Genomic DNA, 14,834 nt, shown 5'->3' with positions numbered 1-14,834 from the left:
CAAGCTCCGCTTCCCGGGTTCACACCATTCTCCTGCCTCAGCCTCCCGTGTAGCTGGGACTACAGGCGCCCGCCACCACGCCCGGCTCATTTTTTTAAATGTATTTTTAGTAGAGACGGGGTTTCACCGTGTTAGCCAGGATGGTCTCGATCTCGTGATCCGCCCGTCTCGGCCTCCCAAAGTGCTGGGATTACAGGCGTGAGCCACCGCGCCCGGTCATCAAGCCCCTTCTTTCCAGCAGTTTCTGTGAACTACTTTTATCAGTTAAAGTAATCATCATGTACATTTAAAGACATGTTTTTGTCTAGTGTCTGATCCACCATTTATATGTTTGATGTCCTTTTGAATTGATAGTTATGGGGTAGTTGACTCTCTAATCCCTGCCTCTGAAAACTGTCTGTATCTGCCCAATTTATACATGTCCCAAATCTCTCTTTCTCCATGTTTCTTCATTTCTACTCTTTCCATCCCTAACATTTATTCTTATATTTTTCTGATTATTCCCTACTAAAGAGACTTAGAATTAATACTGGAATCAAAATTCTCATTGTTGCTAAAAATTAGTACTACAATGTATTGCCAGATATGCAGTTTGTAGTTAGGAAGGGATAGACACACAATAAAACTGCTTGATAACACTGGTTTGGGGAGGAAAAAGCTGGCATTTATACATAAACTCATGGTACCCCGTGGAAATCCGAGCAAGCTCAGCAAGCAATACTAATGAGGCCTCTGATTTTTTTCCACTGGGTGAGATGGAAAGTCGCTGCAGATTTTGAGTGGAATAACATGATCCGGGTAGCAGATGCTCTGCTAAGGGTAAGCATGTTGCTCTAGGAACACAGATAGGGCTCTTCATCTGACCTTCCAAGATCAAGACGCCTCTTGGGAGACAGCCAAGAGACAAGTGTAAAAAGAGCAGAGATCAACTCAAGCCGAAGTTTGGAGGTGAGCACCAGTGTGGTGGAAGGCTCAAGGAATGGAAAGTCTGGGCTGGTCACTAAGGGCCTTATGCAACGTGAGGGGATTTGAATCCTCAGGATTCAATTCAAATGGATCCAGCAATGAATGACACAATTAATGATACATCTTTTATAAAGATTACTCTGACTGCTGTGTGGAGGAGGGCAAGGAGACGTGAAAACCATGTAAGGGAATCCAGAGGTGATGAATGCCTGCATTAAGACGTCATGGCAGCGATGGCGAAGAGGTGACAGATTTCTGAGAAATCAGGAAAAACAACAGGAGTTTGCAATGGACTAACTGTTAAGAATAAGGAAAAGGGATGAGTATGAGGTGACCTTTACATCCCTAAGCGAGGAGGTGACAGCCGCAGATAATAACCAAGTCATGAAAGCGGATGAGATAACCTTGATGGGTAGGCTTGTTTTATGGATGTAAAGAAAAGGACCAGACTCATAACTCATAGCCCCAACAAAAGACCCCCTCGTTCTGCTTTACCTCCAAGGAAGCAAAGGGGCACAGGGTGAATCAGTTCTGTACTCTAGGTAACAGTCACAGGTCTGTACACAGTATTGTTTAAGATACCAGACCTTGGCCAACATGGCAAAACCCCATCTCTACTAACAATACAAAAATTAGCTGGGCATGGTGGCATGCACCTGCTGTAATCCCAGCTACTCTGGAGGCTGAGGCAGAAGAATTGCTTGAACCCGGGAGGAGGAGGTTGCAGTGAGCCAAGATCATGCCACTGCACTCCAACCTGGGCAACAGAGTGACACTCCATCTCAAAAAATAAAAAAAATAAAAATCAGGCTTTAGAAAAGAAGGTTAGCAGGTACATTCTTTTTGAGCATGGATTGGAATTGGATATTTGGGTTTCTAAAAATGAGACTTGGAACTGTTAGATCTCAATGTACCTCATTCTAGAACAACTTGACTTGTGCACATATGGGGTGCAGGGAACATTGTGTCAGACCTGACAGGAGAAAGTTAGTTTTTTAAGCAAATATTTCATGTCTCTCTTTTGGATTCCAGGTTCTCTGTGTTCTCCTACATAAAGATGGCAACAGTAGAAGGGAGACATTGCCATTCTGGCTGTCCTTGGGATTCAGACTTGGTAACTAACTGCAAATACCCTGGCTGCTGATGTCTGTCTGCCCCCAAGTTTCAGGAGACGGGGTAGGCTGAGGGCTGGGGTGATGAGCAGGCTTGTATGCCTGGAAACCTGAACACTAATTTTAGGTTTAATGGCCACATTGGAGAAGCTACCTTTAGGTGACTGCAAGGCTGAAATTGTATTAAAATGATAGGGTTTGGATCCTTGTTGAGAGAAATGACCTGCTAGATTAGAATCGACCAGCTAAGATTTTTATTAGCATTTTTCACAGTTACGAGTGTTGGAAAGGTGAGGATGGCATATGGTGACAGGGTGACAAATAGCAGGAAATGTGTATGTCAAAGTTTTGATCTGGGCTGGACTGTCATCTCCCTTCCCCAAACTATGCCATAAGGCAGTTGACTCATTTGTTGGAATGACAAATGGACATGGGAAAGCTTTTATAATGTATCAAGGTGAGAGAAAAGGCCCCTCACTATTTTTTTATTCTATCCTTGGCTTTGTTAGGACTGTTGTTCAATTTTTGTATTTCTAATCTCACAGGCACACTTCAAGCTTTCATCCTTTATAACCAAGGGGATGAGCTAAGGTGCACGTCTATTCTATGATGGTTCATCTTTTGGGGATTCTGGGCTATCTCTTTTGAAGCTTGCTGTAGAATTGAGTCAACAAAAGCTTTGTGTGAAACCCAACAAATTGTCACTACTTAAGCACCATGTTAATGAGACAAAATAAGAGTGAACTTGGAAGTAATGTTTTGTTGGTTTCTTTTTTGTTTTGTTTTGTCTGTGTGTGTTTTAGTTTTTGGTGCATAGTTTTGCCATGGGAAAAGTGTCCAGGAATGGCTTTCTCTCCCTTGACTGTGTTTTTAGTGAAGTTGCCTATGATCAGGATTTGCACAACATGAAATGTTCAGTGAATATTAGAAAATCCTTTCTTTCCTGTTTCTGCATCCTGTAACCACAGTAACAAGAATTCTTGGGGTGGCAGGAGGTTTCTTAAGACAGCAAATTATGGTTGAATTGTCAATAAATATTGCAGATGAAGTAGAAATGACTGGCTTTGTGTAATGTGGTCTTCAATATGCAAATGGATATGTCCTTCTGTGCAAAACCAATTAAGTCTAAATATACTGTATATGGTCACTTTTGCCACAGAATTGTTAATTCCTTCCTGCCGCACAGGAGAGGAAAGGACTGGTGAACACCATATTAAGATCAGGTGAGGCTGGGCGCGATGGCTCACGCCTGTAATCCCAGCACTTTGGGAGGCTGAGGCGGGCAGATCGCAAGGTCAGGAGATCGAGACCATCCTGGCTCGATGAAACTCTGTCTCTACTAAAAAAATACAAAAAGTTAGCCGGGCGTGGTGGCGGGCACCACGGTGGCTGAGGCAGGAGAATGGAGTGAACCCGGGAGGCGGAGCTTGCAGTGAGCCGAGATAGCGCCACTGCACTCCAGCCTGGGCGACTGAGAGAGACTCCGTCTCAAACAAACAAAAAAAGATCAGGTGAGAGAGCCCTCTAGCGGGAGATCATCAGGGCGTTCATCAGGGCTGACGCTGGAGCAGAAGACAGCCGAGAAGTCAGAGGGAATGTTAAATTTAGCCCACAGGGTTGAACTGCACCGTGTAAATAAACACATTGTGACTTGCCATGTCCTCCTGCTGACTTGGAAGATGTTTACTAACAAATCTGCCCTGTAGAATTGTCAAGAACTTATTGAGACATGTCCAAAGTTAAAATCTTCATCTTAAGGACATGCAACATTCTTCATAGCCCTCACCTGAAATGCCTGGCCTAGGCAAGGTCAAGGGGTGGGGGATACATTTTGGTAATAAACAGTCTAAACTGGATGACATGACCCTCCCCTCCAATCCCCAAGGGCTAGTGAGGGATGGATTTTCTCATCATTCCAGTTGCTTTTTTAAAACAAAGAACCCACCAATCTCACCCTTGCCTTCCCCAAGGCTGCTCTGAGTTGGGCCATGAATATTATTATAATTCGGTGGGTTATCTTCTTATACCTAGAAGGAAAATTACAAAGCATGCTTTTTTCCCCCAAATCCCTGACCATAATGCATACCTGAAGTTGTAATGTCAAATTCACACAAAAATTTTCATACCCTCTTAGCTACAGTCGTGATATTTCTTTGGTCCCTTAATTTGTCATTCATTATTTATAAATAAAATGAGAGGAAACTTTAAAAATGTTAAAATTTTGCAGCTTAAAATGAACTCATGATATTAATGGTTTATATGGGGTTTTTAAAAGCATATTGTATGGGAAATGCCCTGCCTTTCTAAAATAAATAAATAAATAAAATCTCCAATGAATCAGGATTGAGGCTCCTTGCTCACCACTTTCTTGTTGACCATCGTTCATAAGTCCCTCTTAAGGGTTCAAAAGCTTGTTTCCAGGGGACAAGAATCAGACTTTGAAGCCTATGCCCTTCAAAGCCTGCATAAGGTTCATAACCCACGCAGTGGAGTTCACCAGTGAAAATGTGGACTCAGCACATTTTAGCCAAAACCACAACGGCCTCTGCTTCTAGTCTGTGACACAAGAAAGCCCATGAGTTTCTAGTCAGCCAACCTGGTTTGTCCTTTTTTAAACAGAAAATGGCAATAGCAAGGATTTATAAATACTATTTATACTCCAGGGACCCTCCAAGGTCTCATGTCTTCCTTGAAGCCTGCTCAGCCTGAAGAACATGGTCATTTCTGGACTCTTGGTGGCCTTCCTCTCTGGGGAACCAGCATGGCTGCCCAGTCCTGTGCTGCGCGTTGCACAGTGGCTTAACTCGCTATAGTTATGCCTCTGTGCCTGGTGCATGCATATGCCTTTAAGAGCAAAGACAGCTCTGATACCCTGGGTCTAGTGCATTCATTCGCTCACTCAAGTCACTTATTCATTCATTCATACAGTAGTTATTGAACCAGATCCAATTCTACTCTTTGGGGATATTTTTGTGAACAAAACAGACAGAATCTTTTTTCTTGATGTGGAGTCCTTGGGATGGATGAACATTCAACTCATAATCACAAATTGAAATTTTCCACAATGACAATATAAACTTATACCCTATGATAAATGTGACAGAGGAAAAAGGAATATGGTACACTCAGAGAAAACAGTGAATGGCCTTATTTAGATTTTGGGTCAGAAAAGGCCTCTGAAGTGGTGATATTTAAGCTGAAACCCAAAGATACATGGTATCCCCATACAGTAAGACTAACAAGTATTTCTTGCTTTGAGAAATGATCAGCCATTTTTAAGGTCACGTGGTTGGTATGAACCTTCTAACTGTGGAGAATCCTCCTGGCTGTGGCTTCCAGGGCAACCCCTTCCCACCTTTATTTGCCACCAACCTCCCCAATGTTCTTTCTGGTGTTCCCTGGCTCTAATAACCCATGGAAACCTCCACCATGTCAGCTAAAGCTACAGCTGAAGTGAAGCAGTTGTATCTCAGGCCTACTTGCAGAATTAGGACAAAAGTTTTTCTTGCAAATATATTTATGAAGCATTTAGCAGTCCATTAGACACTTATCCTAATAAAAGAGCATGTGTCCTTGGTAGTCACAGTGTTGCAAAGTGAAAAGCACATGGCCTTTGGGATTCAGCTCATCTGGGTTTGAACCCCAGCCCTGCACCCTCAAACAGATGATTTCTTAGTCTCGGTTTCCTCATCTGTAAGATGAGGCAAACTTACAAGGTTTTGTGAGGACTAATGTAACACACCCAGGCACAGAAGGTAGTCACCAGACATTCACTGTCATCTTCTGCATTCCCTTTCTCCACAACTTTCTGACCTCTATGGGTCCCAGTTTCCCCTGAGCTCCCCAGTTCTGCCATCTGCTCCATGATCACATGAAGGCCACCATCCCCCATTCAAAGCCAGCTCCTAGAGCATGAATCTGCTTCCCTTAAGAGGCACCATGGGCCCAGCATGAGCCATCTAGGACCCAATAGCAAGGAAGATGTGAGTTACTAAGGACTGAGCAAGACTTCAGTCCTGCTCTGGAGAACATCTAGGGGATGACGGGGCACAGGAGCAACTCCCATCGTCAAGTGGGGAATCAGCCAAGGATTTGGTCCAGGAGGGGACCTGGGGCACCAAGCAGGATGATCATTCAAAACCTGAGAGCAGGGGCCAGGTACTCACGGACAGAAGCCCTGGGGTGGGGAGTGTAAGAGAGAGGAAGGAAGGGCTATGATTTAGGGCTCTCTAAGACCTCCAGGAGCTTGTGCACAAGATAGGCACTTGGGACTGGGTCATCTAAAATAAAGAGTCCCTTCTAGGTCACCAGTTAAAGAGGTGTGAGCAGGACCCAAAAGTGTCTCTCCCGTAGGTAATCCGAGATCAGCCTTGGGAATGGGACGGGGAAGACAGAGAACTGCAAGAGGAGAAACTGACAGCAGACGGGACATTTTGTTTATCTGAAAATGCTATTATAGTCAAATCCTTCTTACTCCCTTACAGGTAAGCACAGACACCTCCAGCTTGCGAAGGGCAGATCCGAAAGGCCGGAGTGCGCTGTTGGCTGATATCCAGCAAGGAACTCGCCTGCGCAAAGTCACGCAGATCAACGACCGCAGCGCCCCGCAGATCGAGAGTAAGTGAGCAGCCCAGCCAGGCCTCCTGTGAGCCAAGGACAGGACAGGCATGTGAGACACAGCCAGACACCCCTGGCTGGGGCCACAGCTGCTTCCCAGGACACATACAGAGCCATCTCAGACCTGCTCATTGGACAGGCCAAGTGGGCGAGAGAACGAGAGCTTTCCCTCCAAATCTGCAAATGGTTTAGAGCATATCTTCCATCCTTTTCAAAAGCTAAAAAGAACTCCTCAATGGGACAACTTTTTAAAAATTATGATAAAATACACATAACATAAAATTCTTCATTTTAACCATTTTAAAGTGTTCAATTGGTGCCAATTATTATATTCACAATGTTGTTGCAACAATCACCTCTATCTAGTTCCAGAACATTTACATCACCGCTAAAGGAACTCTCATACCCATTAGTAAGTCATTCTCCATTAGTCCCCAGCCCTTGCCAACCTAATCTACTTTCTGTCTCTCTGGATTTGCCTATTCTGATATTTCAAAGAAATGGAATCATACAATACATGGCCTTTCGTGGCTGGCTTCCTTCACTTAGCATAATGTTTTCAAGCTTCATAGATGTTGGAGCATGTATCAGTACTTCACTCCTTTTATCATTGAATATTTAATTGTATGGACACACCACATTTTGTGTATTCTTTGTAGGGTAACATTTAAAGATCACTCACCCTGTGTCAACATGGTCCTCAAACTCAGTGATAGAAAGTGAAGGGCTCAACATTTTTTTAAAAATGCAAAATTTTGCTTCACTGTTCACAAGGAGAAAGATGTGTTAAGAATTATGTTTCAGAGGATATGACTGAAACTCGCTGTCTGCTAGAATGTGACAGAGTAAATTGAGTCCTGTGCTCAGGTCAGATGACCCACATTGAGTTCTGGTTCTGCAACCAGACAAATCGGGAAGCCTCTTTGAGGCTGTTTGGTCATCTGTGAAATGGGGAGCCTCTTTGAGGCTGTTTGGTCATCTGTGAAATGGGGAGACAATACCTGGCTCCTTTTTTGTCTTGGTCAAGATTGTTGGAAGTTGAAATAATATATGCAGAACTTTTTAGTACAGGTCGAGCATCCCTAATCCAAAAATCCCAAATCTGAAACTTTTTGAATATCGACATGATGCCTCACATGGATGATGAAGATGACGTTGTTAACCCTGAAGAAAACGTGCCTCCAGGTGACATGGTGGAAATGTATGATGAGTTTATTGAAGGACAAGAGCGGCGTACATTCATAACAGAACAAGAAATCATGTCAGTTTACAAAATCAGAGAGAGGCTTCTGAGACAAAAACCATTTTTAATGAGGCAGATGACTCTGGAGGAAACATTTTTAAAAGACAGCTAGCAGAATGCTTCCTCAAATCTAGAGGACCTACTTCCTGGTCTCTCAGTGGTTTCTGATGTTTCTTCTCACCTAAAACAATGAGATCCAGTGTACAGTAACCTTTAATCAAAACACAGCATTGCAGGAGACTGAAAGCCTGCCTTTGTTTGTTGCTGCTGTTGTCTAACAGCTGATCTGGGTTTTCTGGTGATACTACTGTGTTGCTTAGTTACCTTGAACACACTATTTTTTTGCTATGTTAATGGTATGCCATATTTTTAACTGCTAAGTTCTTATGTGTGAAGAAGTGTAGGAAAATGATTGCTTATTGGTAGCATAGAAAGTCAGTGTCAGGAATGATGGTGATGGACAAACCACAGATTGACAACTTGGGAGGATGAGATGGTGACACCTTTGCTTTCTGATGGCTCCATGAATGCAAGCTTTGTTTTATGCACAAAATTATTTTAAAATATTGCATGAAATTACCTTCAGGCTATGTGTAAAGGCATATATGAAACAAATAAATTTCATGTTTAGACTTGGGTCCCATTCCCCAAGATATCGCATTATGAATATGTAAATATTTCAAAAAAAAAAATCTGAAATACTTGGTCCCAAGCATTTTGGATAAGGGATACTCCCCCTGTAATGTAAGGTGTTGTTATGTCTTCCTATGTTCTGCTATGATATGCATGATGGTAATTCTTAAAGATAGTCCTAAAAATATAATTATATCTCCTATCTGCAATTATAAATGTCAACACACAGGATAGACAAATTTTTAAAGAAATATTTTCAACATGGAGTACATTAAAAATTAGTTTCTGGTTAAACCCATGATCGAATTGGTTAAGGCTAATTAACAGGTAAATCAATTTCATCGAAACACTCACTTCCTAATCATTCTCATGAGTAAGTAATGTATAATATTAACACTTAGAATAATCTGGCCACTTTCCTCCACCAGTGGGCACTGTGCCCTAATTTCTCTGTGCATATTAGCTTCAGGCTGTAAATATTTTCTGCCAGGAATTCTTGTCTAAGCTGAGTATCTTCTCATTTTCTGTAGTTAGTAACCACACATGTCTGGAAGGCTGGAGTTAGTGATACCTTTCCTCAGGGGCCCATGATCTTTCCGTTCCATAGATGAAAAGGTTCAGGGAGGCATGAGGGGCTGGGGGCGTGAGGGTTGGAGAGACAGGAAGGAAACTGCCAAGGCACAATCATTGCAGGCTTTACCTCTTGCTTGCTGCTCTGGTCAGCGCTCTGTGGACAAGAAGTTAAAATGACTGACTGAATTAAATCTGTGGGTTTTCTTTGTCTAGTCCTCCATAGCCAGGTTGAAAATAAGAGCAGCTCTACATCTACCACGTTTGGGTTTTCTAATTCAAAGGTGCTGCCAGTTGCTCTGTTAGCATCTACAAAATGGCAGTGTTCAGGTCCCTTTGTTTTGGTCACTTTTCAGGGGAGTTGGGCACAAATGGTTAGTTCTTTGGTAGGACTGGAGAGGGCAGGGCATGTGAGTCTACAGGGTATCAAGGCAGAGGGTGCCTGGAGAAGATGCTGAGTGAAAGGATGACATTGGAGGTGGGAGAATGGGAAGGCGGACAAGGGCAGTGGTAGACCAGTGTTAGACCATGGTCTGAAATGAGACCTGGCTGCTCAGCTCTGCTCTCAAGTCCTTGCCTATTTGTGTCTTCTCTCTAAAGGTTCTAAAGGAACCAACAAAGAAGGAGGAGGTTCTGCAAACACACGAGGTGCGAGCACACCTCCCACCCTGGGAGATCTGTTTGCTGGTGGCTTTCCTGTATTGCGACCAGCAGGCCAGCGGGATGTAGCAGGTAAGGAAGAATTCATTCTGGCTCCCTTGTGGTCTGTATCTCCTTAACTTGTGGAACCATCAGGGCAATCTACACATGCCAGTAAGCAACAATGGTTTTACTGAACAGTCACGATAGAGTAGAAGATCATGTTCTTGGGACCTTAAACACTGGAAACTTCCAAAGTACAAAATGGTTCTTAAGAAATCTTTTACATCATCATCCTGTTTAAATTATTCCATTGTAATAGTTGAAAAATGACTTGTAATAATGTGTAATAGTTAGTGATGGCGTGATGGTAGCCCAGACTGCAAAGTGTATATCGACAGGTCTAAATTGTAATAGAACCTCATAGTGACATCACTGTGGATGCACTAGCAATGCATGAGTTGTAATGATTCAGTTTTCATATCAGTTAGGTACTGCTGTGTAACAAAACACCCTAAAACTTAAACGCTTTAAACAATCGTTTTTTAGCCTACAATTCTGTGGGTTAGCAGCTTAGAGTAGTCTCGGCTGGGCTCCCTCTTGCATCTATAAAGAACTGCAGGTCATGTAGGTAGCTTTGCTAATCTTATATTTCTCATATTTTTCCAACCTCTGGGGCCTCAGCTATAACCACTGGCCTGACTCACCTCTATCCACATGGTCTCTCAGTATCCAGCAGGCTGTCCGGGCCTCGTTTTCATGCCAGCAGCAGGATTCCAAGAGAGAAGACAGAAGTATAAATAAAGCCTCTTGAGGCTTAGTCTTGGAAGTATTACTAGGATGTAACTTGGAAGTCTAAGAAGTATCACTTCCTATCACATTCTCTTAGCCAAAACAAGTCACAAGGATGGAGAAATAGACTTTGCCTCTTGATGTGAGGAACTGTAAAATCATATTTCAAAGATTATGGAATCAAGCATAAGTGGGTAATGAAGGTCGTGTCTGTAATCAGTCTACCTCTTTTTTTTTTCCAGTGTGCATCAGAGGTTTTTTGTTTGTTTGTTTGTTTGTTTGTTTTGTGACTTTTGTTTCAGTGGGCATCAGAAGTTTTGAAAGTATTGCATTAAAATTGAACAAATACAAATTTACTCTGATAAAAACAAAAAACAAAAACGCCTGTTTTTCCTATTCTTGTTCTCTTTAACCACCAAGCTGAATAAACTCCAGGAATACCATAAATACAGCAAATACAAAGGCCCAAACATTCCTGGTACTGGATGTTCCATTATGTGACTTTGCTAACTTTTTTAGTGGCCTCTGTGACTGTTTAATGTTATGGGATGCTTATGCTGCCTCACTCACCAATAAAAGTCCAGCAAAGAAAAAGATGCTAGGATATTTTGAGATCCAACTTGAACCTTCTCAAGGGCCATGTTCATTTCGTCATTTTTGCTGAGGGGTTAGCAGGAAAGGTAGAGCACAAGGTCTTCCTCAGTAAAGACAGTGGATATTCTTCAGTGCCCTCTTCTTTTTCAAAATTTCTGAGTGCTATCAAACAAATATCCTTTGGAATAGAAGGCTTCCACCAGTTTCTCTTCAGAGAAGATGGGAGAAATAGGCCCCAGTCAGGTTTTCATAGGAAGCAGCCAAAAATAGCCAGCAGGAGTCCTGCTGGTCTGCTTGTCTCCAGTAGGACATAAGTGTCAGATGTTTGAGCTGCTGTAATAGGGAAGACAAGAATTTATCACTTTAGAGATGGAGGTCCATAAGGAAGTGACTAATGATGCCTGTTTCAGGATGGAAACTCAAGGAGAAAGTCACTAGATAAACACATGGACTGAGTACCATGTCAAGGCAAGGCAGGTCGTGGCTCCCTGCTCCCAGCACTTTCCCGGCAGCCCCCTTCTCATCAGAGGAAGGGACTTGAGCCTTTGCTCCCTCTCTGAGCTTCTGGCCTACCTTTCTTGGTGGTTTATGCCGTCCCCTCCACTCACGCTGTTCTCCTTGCTGCTCTTCACACACCAACATGTTGCTGCCACTGGGCGCTTGCACTGACTCTCTCTTGGCCTGAAAGGCTCATCTGCAGGTGTCCATGTGACTCAGTCTTTCCCTTCCTGCAGGTCTCTCCTCAGGTGGCAGCTGATCAAAGTGTCCGTGAGGTCTTCACTTATCATCCCATATAAAGGTTCAGTTCCATCCTTTCATTCTATATCTCCTTTTCCTTAATTTACTTTTCTTGTATTACTTAGCACCATCTGACATATCATGTATCCACTGGTTTATCTGTTTATTGTCTGTCTTAGCCATCTAAAGCTAAGCTCCATGAAGGCAGGGACTATGTTTTGTTCACTGCCATAGAAATGCCTGGCGCATGGCAGGTGCTCAGTAAATACTTGCTGACTAGCATGTGTGAATGGTAGTGTGGTGGCTGACATTCAATAGGGACCATAGCACAGTGTCATGGGCTCATGGTACTTCTAGGGACTCATGAAAATATTTAAATTTCTTTTAAAATCAGAAGAAAATATATGACCTTTTAGGGTCAAAGAATGTATTTGTCTTTGTACCAATGCAGTCATGAATATAAATATATTTTTAATGGAGAAGAGGCCCACAAAGGCAAAAGTGCCTAGGGACCCTGGAGTCATAATGCAGCCCCAGCTTAGAGCTCCAAGGGAGTGAGAATTACAATAAGATATGATGAGTAAACATTATTTCTGGGTTGAATAGAATATGTAATGAGACGTCCAGGGTCTTCTGGAAAACATTCAGATTTGAGGAAGAAGAAATATTTCATCTTTTGATAAACCTGCAGGTTATAAAAGCTGAATCCTTTCCTATGGGCACAGCATCCCTGATGCCCTCAAGCTGGCCTTTCCGCCACCTCCTGGCCTCCTTTGTGTTTTCTTTGGATTTCTAGGGCTTGCATTTCCATGGTGAAGGACAGCCTCCTCCCTTACTTCCCTCAACTCCCTCGGAGCTCTCTGTCAGCCCAGGTCTGCCTCCTTCACTTGCCTGCACTTACACCGTCAGCCCCTCTCTCCCCTGCAGTCTCACCTTTCTCCCTGAGGGGCATGAATAGAAGCTGGGCAGGGATTTGCCCGCCCTCGCTTCTGCTGTGCATGTTAGGATAAAAATGAGTATGCCCACATTTCTCATGTGGTTGGTGGCTTCATCAGCACAGGATCCCCTACTTTTAACTGACTCACTTTAAGGGTTTTTGAATCTTTGAGACATGGTGTCCTCGGTTACTTAAAAGGTTTAGATAGGCTATTTAAGGGTAGGCTTTGTTCTGTTTTGCAAACTTTTATTATCCCTTTCAATTTCATTGAGCCACTGGGCATGTAGGTAGGCTCTGCCTTGTTTAGGCAGCTGCCTAGGTTCTCCTCGTCATCTTTATGTATTATGTGGAAACAGGTTTGAGAACTTCTAGGCAGGAATGCCTGAGCTGACACCTGCAATACCATCCTCACCCTACCTTAAGAACAGCCATTCCATAATGTGGTTGGAATATTATGGTCTAGGTGACTGTCACATTATAGCCAGAGGGGCTCATATTTGGAAAGCCAGATACCAAGGTCTTGCCTACTTAGCTTCCCCTGAGTCACCTCTGCTAGGCCGTGCTTTGATTGGCCTGGCTTTTGAAATCCAGTACTTTAAGTGTATGACTTAGCACCTGATTGAGGTAAACACACAGGAGACTCAAGTACTGCAAAGATCAGAACCCCCAACAGATGCTGAGGTTTCTAATCTGAAATGAAAGCTGCAGGTCCCATGCTGCAGCACCCAGGAAGTAGTGGGTGTGAGAAAACATCATTTTTCAAGTGTTGTCCACATGTTGTCATGGTGATTATAAAATATAGGGGAAAACATACTCCCCAGAATTCTTATAAAAAGAGCACTAAATCTGGAAGAAATATTTTAATCTGCTTCCTGAGTAGACAGTGATACTCCAAGGACATCTCTAAGCAGTAATTGCAGAACTTCAAGGCAGTAAACAGCGACAGGAACTTTTTCTTATTAGAGAGAGGCAGAACGAAAAAGGGTGAGAACTAGCAAAATGGTGCAAGATTGTGCAGAGTATAGAGGCCTCTCCTGGGGCATGCTCCACTAGAGTCTTCCATGAGAACCAAACGCAAATGCTTACAAGAGCAAATCGTTGTTGTTGAATTTAAAAGAGGAATTGAATTTCAAGCTGGGGCAGATGCAATGAAGGATGTATAGGCTGAGAAAGCCAAAACCCTTGGGAATTAGCGTAAGTCTTTCGGAAAGGAGGTTTTGAGCTTTCAGAGGCCATAGAACTGCGAGGTTCAAGGTCATTGGACCTGGGTTGTCAAGGGCAAATGTCTCCCTCCAGTCTTATCTTATGTATTCAGGGAATCATGAATTTTCTGCTCTCAACACAGAGACGAAGAAAGTCATTGTTCATAGAATGCTGGGAGTGAAGAAAACCTCCCTAGCCAGGAGTGCTGGTTGGTACACCTGAGGGTCCAAATTAGCACATAAGGGCTGATGGACCTAGCAGGTGTCAGTGAATGAGTGTGAGTGTGGCCTTGATTAGGAAGGGCAAAAGACACCCGGGCAGTCCTGGCCCTCGTCTTGGATACTAGGGGCCCAAGGCAGATGACAGCAGAGGTGGCAATGGATAGGAGGGCGGGAGGCCTGACCTGGGCTTGTCATTAATGCTGGCAAGGACCTTGGAGCTGGTCCAGTTGGTCCTTCTGTGTGACAGCTGCGGTACCTGAGGCCTCTCAGTGGACACGTGCAGAAAAAGCGGTCTACAGTGCAGCTCACTGCGGGCAGGCTTGAGTGTCCTGAGTGCCGTCTACCTGCGGGGGCTTCCTCCTTCTTTATTGCCGAGCTAACCCAGAATCTGTTTCACTTCCAGGTGGCAAGACAGGGCAGGGCCCTGGCTCCCGCGCGCCCTCTCCCAGGCTTCCCAACAAAACCATCAGCGGCCCGCTTATCCCGCCTGCCTCTCCCAGGCTAGGCAATACCTCCGAGGCGCATGGCGCTGCCAGAACAGCCCCGCCTCGCCCCAACGTGCCTGCCCC

At 43.7% G+C, this 14,834-nt stretch overlaps 1 protein-coding gene across 1 annotated transcript in view; it reads left to right on the top strand.

Moving 5' to 3' along the window:
* The window catches only part of WIPF3 (WAS/WASL interacting protein family, member 3), an 83,899-nt gene that overhangs the window by 34,845 nt on the left and 34,220 nt on the right, over positions 1 to 14,834 (top strand). Inside the window, exons 2-4 of the mRNA XM_011972287.1 lie at positions 6,563 to 6,695; positions 9,742 to 9,873; positions 14,669 to 14,829. Of these exons, the coding sequence (XP_011827677.1) occupies positions 6,563 to 6,695; positions 9,742 to 9,873; positions 14,669 to 14,829 (426 nt within the window). The remainder of the gene's footprint in view (positions 1 to 6,562; positions 6,696 to 9,741; positions 9,874 to 14,668; positions 14,830 to 14,834) is intronic.

Source organism: Mandrillus leucophaeus, unplaced genomic scaffold, assembly GCF_000951045.1.
Source record: "Mandrillus leucophaeus isolate KB7577 unplaced genomic scaffold, Mleu.le_1.0 Scaffold128, whole genome shotgun sequence".
NCBI lineage: Eukaryota > Metazoa > Chordata > Mammalia > Primates > Cercopithecidae > Mandrillus > Mandrillus leucophaeus.
The sequence above is the reverse complement of the archived record's forward strand: the minus strand, read 5'-3'. Positions and strand labels throughout refer to the sequence as shown.